This window comes from Danio rerio, chromosome 4, assembly GCF_052040795.2.
Source record: "Danio rerio strain M-AB ecotype USA chromosome 4, GRCz13ab, whole genome shotgun sequence".
NCBI lineage: Eukaryota > Metazoa > Chordata > Actinopteri > Cypriniformes > Danionidae > Danio > Danio rerio.
In genome coordinates, this window is record NC_141024.2 from 48,741,259 (window position 1) to 48,749,540 (window position 8,282).

General features: G+C 47.3%; 1 protein-coding gene across 1 annotated transcript; it reads left to right on the forward strand.

Moving 5' to 3' along the window:
* The first annotated feature begins 4,469 nt into the window (after positions 1-4,469).
* Positions 4,470-8,282, forward strand: LOC141381658 (uncharacterized). Its single transcript, XM_087248688.2, has 2 exons — positions 4,470-6,269; positions 6,448-8,282. Exons 1-2 carry the CDS (start codon positions 5,856-5,858, stop codon positions 7,663-7,665), a joined length of 1,632 nt encoding a protein of 543 aa, XP_087104814.1. The 5' UTR covers positions 4,470-5,855; the 3' UTR covers positions 7,666-8,282.

Here is an 8,282-nt window from a genome sequence, read left to right on the forward strand (position 1 = left end):
GTCTTAAAGGTATCAAGACTGGTGGTAAACAGACACAGAGGGATCTACCAGACATGGGTCAAAGGGCAGGCTGCGTGAATCAGAGTCCGTGTATCAGGCTTGGGTCGTGGGCAGGTAGCGAGTATCAGAGTCCTTGTATCAGGCTTGGGTCGTGGGAAGGTAGCGAGTATTAGAGTCCGTGTATCAGGCTTGGGTCGTGGGCAGGCAGTGAGTATCAGAGTCCGTGTATCAGGCTTGGGTCGTGGGCAGGTAGCGAGTATCAAAGTCCGTGTATCAGGCTTGGGTCGTGGGCAGGCAGAAGGCGAAGCAGAGTCAGAAACAGGCTGGAGTTGTACACGAGAGATCAGGCAGGAAATAACGATCAGTAATGCTGGCCGGGGCTAAACAAGACTTCGCACTGACTGAGCGTTTGTGTGCGGCTTATAAAGGGTACGTGGGTCGTTAACAAGATTCAGGACAGGTGTGAGCACAATCAGCGTAGTAAATGATGTAATGCTAGAAGTCCGGAGATGGCAGCCTCTGCTGGCCAGCGAGGGGAGTGACTGGGACCGAGTCGGTGACAGAGCCCCCCCCCAACGAATGGCTCCTGAAGTGAGAAGGGTCTCGACGCCGGGGTCTTCCACGGGGGCGAGGGGCCGGCATATCCAGATGCTGCGAGTGGAACTCCTCCAACAAAGTTGAGTCAAGAATGTCCTTACGGTTGATCCATGATCTTTCCTCCGGGCGGTACCCCTCCCAATCGATGAGGTATTGAAGTTGACCACCCCGGCGTCTGGATCTCAGGATCTCGTGGATCTGATAGGCCTCCTCTCTGTCGATCATGAGAGGCGGGGGACCCTGTTTACCAGCTGCCACCTCCCTATCCGCCTCGGCTGGACCAACAGCAGGCTTGAGCATGGAACATGGAAAGTGGGAGAAATGAGATAATGGTTAGGGAGTGTCAGTCGAAAGGAAACAGGTGATATCTGACATTCAATTTGAAACGGACCCACGTACCTGGGACTGAGCTTCTTGCAGGGTAGTCTTAAGCAAAGATCTCGAGTGGATAGCCATACCCATTGTCCTGGGGAATACACGGGACCAGGACGACGGTGGCGGTCAGCTTGTTCTTTGAACCTTCGGATGGCATGCGACAAATGGGTGTGAGCTGCGTTCCATACCTCCTCACACTTTCTGAACCAGGTATCGACTGCTGGGAGTTCTGTGGTCTCACCTGACCAGGGGAATAGAGGAGGTTGAAAACCGAGCACACATTGGAAAGGAGTCAGACCTGTAGATGCCTTTCTTAGGGAGTTCTGCGCATACTCGGCCCACATGAGGAACTTATTCCAGTCTGCTTGGTTGGAGTGACAGTATGTGCGTAGAAAACGACCGATCTCCTGATTAAGTCGTTCTGTCTGTCCGTTAGACTGAGGGTGATAGCCAGAAGTCAAACTGACGTTCACTTGAAGGTTCTGGAAGAAGGCGGACCATAGTCGGGAGGTGAACTGGGGACCTCGGTCAGAAACAATGTCTTCAGGAAGACCATAATACCGGAAGACATACTCGCTTAGGAGTTCTGCTGTTTCTAGGGCTGTGGGTAATTTGGGTATGGCGATGAGTCGACAGGCCTTAGAGAAATGGTCCATGACCGTGAGGATGGTGGTATTCCCCTGTGACTGGGGTAGATCCGTGATAAAGTCGATAGCTATGTGTGACCATGGGCGACGAGGAATCTCTAATGGCTTTAGCAGGCCAGCTGGACGGTGACGGGAATGTTTAGCCATTTGACAGGGGGAACATTTATTGAGAAAACTGATCACGTTTTTATTCATGGACGACCACCAATAGCGGGACTGGATTAATTGAACTGTTGCAGTGCTACCTGGATGACCGGAACTGGGATGATTATGCACTTCTGCAATCAGCTTTTCACGGAGCAAGGGGGGCACGTAAATCTTGTTCTCGGGGCAAGCCTGCGGAGTGGGATTCTGGTCAGAAGCTTGAGTGATCTCGTGTTCGATGTCCCATTGAATGGGTGCTATAATGAGCGGATTCTTCAGAATAGGTTCAAACTCCTCTGTTGAGGTCTTCTCATCAGAGATGCGAGAGAGAGCATCTGCCTTGATGTTCTTCGAACCTGGTATGTAGGTGACTTGAAAATCAAAACGGGTAAAGAATAGCGCCCATCAAGCTTGTCTGGGGTTTAAGCGTTTACAGGATCGGATGTACTCCAGATTCTTATGATCTGTTATGACGGTGAATGGGTGTTTGGCACCCTCAAGCCAATGTTTCCATTCTTCAAGAGCAGCTTTCATGGTGAGGAGCTCGCGATTACCCACGTCGTAATTCTTCTCAGCGGGATTCAACTTACGGGAGTAGAAGGCACAAGGATGGAGCTTGTTAGTGGTCAAGGATCTTTGTGACAGGATGGCTCCGATACCGGAATTGGAGGCGTCAATCTCAACAACGAAGGGTCGAGAGGGGTTTGGGTGACACAGAATGGGTGCACTGGAGAAACGGGCTTTGAGCTAGTTGAATGCTTTAATGGCGTCCGAGTTCCACTTCAAACGGGCATTATTGGCTTTAACCATGGCTGTGAGAGGAGCAGCTACTGAACTGAAGTTCCTGATGAACCGTCTGTAGAAGTTGGCGAATCCTAGGAAACATTGTAACTGCCGGATGGTTTCGGGTTGTGGCCAGTGAGTGACAGAGTCGACCTTCTGTTGGTCCATAGCAACTCCCTCGGGACTGATAATGTAACCCAGAAAAGAGATACAGGTCTGATGGAACTCACATTTGGAAATCTTGGCATACAATTGGTTCTGGATAAGGCGTTTTAGCACTGCTCTGACATGCTGAATTTGTTCCCGCAAGTAGTGGGAGTAGATTAGAATGTCGTCAATGTATACGATGACCCACTGGTTGAGCATGTCTTGAAATATCTCATTAATGAATGCCTGGAACACGGAAGGACTGTTAGCTAGGCCGAAGGGCATGACAAGGTATTTGTAGAGGCCATTGATGGTAGAGAACCCGGTTTTCCACTCATCTCCTTGGCGGATTCGGACCAGGTTGTAAGCACTGCGGAGATCCAATTTGGTGAAATATTGGGCTGAGCGGAGCTGTTCAAGGGCTGCTGGAACTAGGGGTAAGGGATAACGGTACTTAACGGTTATTTCATTCAATCCTCTGTAGTCGATGCAAGGGCGCAAACTGCCGTCCTTCTTTTTGACGAAGAACCCAGCTGAAGCACGTGATGTAGATGGTCTTATGAATCCCTTTTCCAGCTCCTCAGAGATATACGAGTTCATGGCTTCAGTTTCTGGTCGAGAGAGAGGAAAAATGCGACCACGAGGGGGCGTGGTGCCTGGCAATAATTCAATGGCAGAATCATACTCACGATGAGGCGGGAGCTTGGTAGCTTTTTGCTTGTTAAAAGCTCGAGGAGATCGTGATACATCTCGAGAACTTGACAAATTTCTGAGTCGTCCATACTAGATATGGTGTTGATCTGGACAGGGGAAACAGAGTGTAGATACTGGGTAAAGCATTTCTCGCTCCATTTAATAATCTCACTAGTTCTTCAGGAAACTTGAGGGTCATGAAGTTGTAACCAGGGGAGTCCGAGAATGACGTTGTGTCGAGGAGAGTCAATAGCAAGGAGGGAGATTTCTTCTACATGGAGAGAGCCTGTGCGAAGAAATAATGGCAGAGTTCGGCACTTTACGTGTCCTTCCCCCAGGGGAAGCCCATCTATAGCAGTGATGGCTAAAGAGGAATTACAGGAGGTTAGAGGGATGGAGTGAGTTGAAGCAAACTTGTAGTCAATAAAGTTACCAGCGGCTCCTGAATCGACCATAGCCAAAGTCGAAATCTCAATCCCCTTATATTTCAGACAAACAGGAACACTCACAATGTCATTAGTGGTCGTGAATAGAAGGGACTTAGGTGGAGGTTTGTTGGGACACAAGATCTTCATATGACCTGAAAGTCCGCAATACAGGCATAAGTGATTCCTCCTCCTCCGTTCACGTTCTTCGGGGGTTAAGCGAGTTCTGCCCAACTGCATAGGTTCCGTGGGAGTCTCAGGAGATACAGGACTGGAAATAGCAGAGCATAGAGGGTTACAGGTGCGAAGTAAAGTATCTAACCTGATTGAAAGTTCGATAAGTTGGTCCAGTGTCATCTCGGCATGCCATCTCTCTTTGCAATTCTGGTCTCAAAGCTTTTCTGTAGAGTGTAGTGAGTGGATCATCAGCCCAGCCTGTTTGCGCTGCCAGTGTGCGGAAATGTAGCGCGAATTCAGCTGTGGGTCAATCTCCCTGTTGCACACACAAAAGCTCCTCACCAGCATTACGACCACCCTCAGGATGATCAAACACAGTGCAAAATCATTTAAGAAAGTCGTTAAATGAGGGAAATATCGGGGTACTGTCTGGCCAAACTGCGGTAGCCCAGTCTAAAGCTTTTCCAGTGAGCAGTGAACATACAAAAGTGATTTTCCCATTTTCATCCTAAAATAGATGGGGTTGCTGGGCAATGAACAGCTTACACTGCAGTAGAAAGCCTTTACATTTAGCTGGGTTACCTGTGAACTTATCGGGGAATGCCAAACGAACTCCTGAGGCAGTCTGGGTCTGTGTCAGCAAGGGTTGACTCGTAGAGTAATTGGCGGTGAGTTGCGCTGTGGAAGCAGCTTGCAGGTTTTGCAGAGATTTCACCAGTTCATCTGTTAACTGAGTCAAATGCGTTAGCTGCTGTTGATGTGTGGTTAGTACCTGAGCTTGAGCTGTGACTTCATGTGACAAAACCTGTATGGCTGCGGGATTCGTGGTAGGCGAAGTCTTCTGTAACAAGGAGACTGACACGGAGGGATCCATTATGCAGTATTTATTAGTCAAGCTTCCACTCAAACACACAATATGCACTAAAGTGCAAACACACATCAACAATAGTCTGTGAAGTATCAAGACTGGCGGTGAACAGACACAGAGGGGTTTACCAGACATTGGTTGATAGCAGGCTGCTAGTATTAGAGTCTGTGTATCAGGCGTGGGTCGTGGGCAGGCAGCGAGTATCAGAGTCCGTGTATCAGGCGTGGGTCGTGGGCAGGCAGAGAGTATCAGAGTCTGTGTATCAGGCGTGGGTTGTGGGTAGGCAGAAGGCGAAGCAGAGTCAGAAGCAGGCTGGAGTAATACACGAAGAATCAGGCAGGGAATAACGCTCAGAAATGCTGGCCGGGGCTAAACAAGACTTCGCACTGAATGAGTGTTTGTGTGCGGCTTATTTAGGGTACGTGGGTCGTTAACTAGATTCAGGACAGGTGTGTGCACAATCAGCGTAAGTGGATGATGTAATGCTAGAAGTCCGGAGATGGCAGCCTCTGCTGGCCAGCGAGGGGAGTATCTGGGACCGAGTCGGTGACAGTTACACTGGTAAGAGATTTTGCTATTGTTAATAAACCTGCAATTTCTGTGTTCTCTCCATCTACTGTATCCAGTTTGATACAGTAGGTCAATGTTCATGAGCTTTGTGCTGTGAAATCTTTACTTGTCTTTAAATATTTGTAAGAACTAATGTATTGTTTCATGACTATTTACTGAAGTAAAGCAAGATACAAAATTATTATTACATTATTATTACATGTCATTATCAAACATAATGCTACAAGCTTTGAGGGAAATTTATTTGTACATTTCTCTGTCTTCGTTGTATTTCCATTGCATTTCATTAGATGTTTTGTCCAGAATATCTCAGAATGGATCTCTGACTAAAATGTATGATTTTGTTTGTTTCTTCCTTGACGTTGAGCTTTTAAAACTACTTGCTACTTCAACACCCAATCAAACTTGGCTCTTAAAATTTGTTTATTTATGTTTCATTTCTTTTTTTCAGGTGAGCTCATTGGAGTGCAGTATCTGTTTCAGCAGACTGGTCAGGCACTGCAGAACATGAACCCAGACTGTGAGCAGACTGCTGAGCTCATTGAGGATCTCAATGTGGATGAGCGAGAAGAAGATGAGGGCTTCTGTGACATCAGTGAGGATCACACTATTGTTGATCCGGAGGCTGCTCTGTCACCATCCTCCTCCACATTGAGATCGGGTTCCTCCACTGCAGTCACCAGTGACAGTGACAGTGTCTCCACATGCCCTGCACTGGTTCCTGACCCACCTGTGCAGCCTAAAGAACCAATTTCACCTGTGCCCTTAGAGCCAGAAGAGGCTACGGAAGATGATGACGAAGATAATGATGATGACGACGATGATGATGGTGATGAAGAGACTGTAAGTCCCACTAATTTCTGTCTTTACAATGATCTAGAATAATTTTAAAATAAAGTGTAAAGTCAAACACGCATCAGGTTTGTTTCCGTAGTGCAGCTTCAACATGATAACAGAAACAATTATGGAATTATGCATTGAACAATTTAATGTGCTACTTTTTTTGTTGTGCTTTCATTAGGCTGTTGACTACCAAAATATTCCGGGCTTCCAGCATGTGGACAGGCTGGCTGAATATCTGGTTGAGCTCCGGACCCACAAAAGCCTCAGCCTCACCAACCAGGAGGCCAACGAGATCATTAGTCTTTGGCAAAGCCTGCATGACCAAGACAAGAAGCGGGTGGTGTATGCAGCTCGACACCAGAAGCGACTGCTGAGGGGGCGATTTAAAACACCCAAGAAGCCCACTCACACCCCTGGCGTGGAGAGCACTACCAGATGTGTGCTGGGTGCAAGCAGTGCTCCAGCTCAGTGGCCTGGCTGTTGCCGTCTTGTGGATACCATCTTTATTAGGCTTTTTACCATCCACCCTAGTCCCAAGCAAAAAGGCAAGGGAACCCTTTTAAGATGGTCTCTGATCCTGCAAGACTACCGCAGGATTAGGCAACTCGTACTGGGCAACAGCTTGGTAATGGGAGGTACATCCATGCAGCTGGTTGAGGTAAACCAGAATACCCTGATTCAGTGGTTTAATAACAGACAGAAGAAGCAGGAGCTGTCTGTGCTGCTTCAGGGTATTCAGTTGCCTCAACCCCTCCCAGAAGCCCAGGAACCTCTCCCAGTTGCCAAAAGTCTTCGGACAGAGCCAGACCAACCAGGAGAGCAGCACCAGTATGTGTTGCCAGAGAGCACAGCAGGTCAGGCAAGGCAGAGGCAGACATCTTTTGGACGACCCCCACTCAGACCCAAGGCACCAGTACAGACCCAGGTCATATTTACACCACCAGCACCTGGAGCATCGCTGCAGATGGTACCCAACATATACATCCCAGCTACACCAGGGTACCAGGGTATGCCGATGTTTCAGGGTGTACCAATGTTCCAGGCTGTGCCAATGGTCCAGGGAATCCCTATGGCCCAGGGTATCCCGATGATGCAAGGAGTGCAGATGGCCCAAGGTATCCCAATGGTGCAGGGGATGCCACTCAGACTGCCACCACTTCAGCCAACAATGTCCAGTACCAGCTCACAGCCTGCTGCATCACTGTCCACATCTGGAGCCATTCCCAAAAGACCGTACTGGAGAACTGTTCAAGTGAACACTTGTAAAAAGTGTGGGCAGTTCAAAACAAATGCCACAGGCCATAGCCAACTCAGGGGCAGGGTGTACTGCCCACAGACTGAAACTTTGACTAAAGAAGAGTGGCTAGAGGAAATGAAAAGGACCAATCCAAAATAATGTGTTTGTTTGTTTGTGTATGTATATAGTGTAATAGTTCTTCAGTTTATTCAATTTCACTTGCTGTTAGTTTATATTTTTATTTCACATTTTCTTTAAATAGTGTATTTATTTTGTTGACATTTTATTTAACTTTTATATTATTTATGTGTGTGTGTGTGTGTGTGTGTGTGTGTGTGAAGGCTCCAGAATACACAGCCAGTCTTGAACAGAGAGCTTGAGTTCAGTCTTTCTGCTCATCAGTTGCTTTGGTGTGACGCTGTGTCTGTAGTTTTATTTCTTCCTTCAATTTCTTCTTCCTTTAGTGATTGTGCTTGTTAACAGCAGGTGTTCATCAGCAGGTGTCTGAATTCACTTATTTGTGGTCATTCACTCTGTCTAGTGCAGTGGTTCTCAAACTTTTTTCACCAAGTACCACCTTAGAAAAAAATTGTCTCTCCAAGTACCACCTTACGACGCTATTTTTTAACCAGTATTAAAAATAGCGTTGTGGGCCTAATTAAGCAGCTACATGTGTGCACAGTTTAAAACGATGCAGATTAATTCCTATTATTAAGAATTTGTATTATTGTCAGTCCCTTTAAACATTTTAAATAGTCTAAACATTAACTGTGCTT

Excerpts from the sequence above, each read along its gene's own strand:
- LOC141381658 (XM_087248688.2), top strand. The coding sequence starts at position 5,856 with ATGTTTCATTTCTTTTTTTCAGGTGAGCTCATTGGAGTGCAGTATCTG. Across the intron at positions 6,270-6,447 it reads ATGATGGTGATGAAGAGACT|GCTGTTGACTACCAAAATAT; the intron begins GTAAGTCCCACT and ends TGCTTTCATTAG.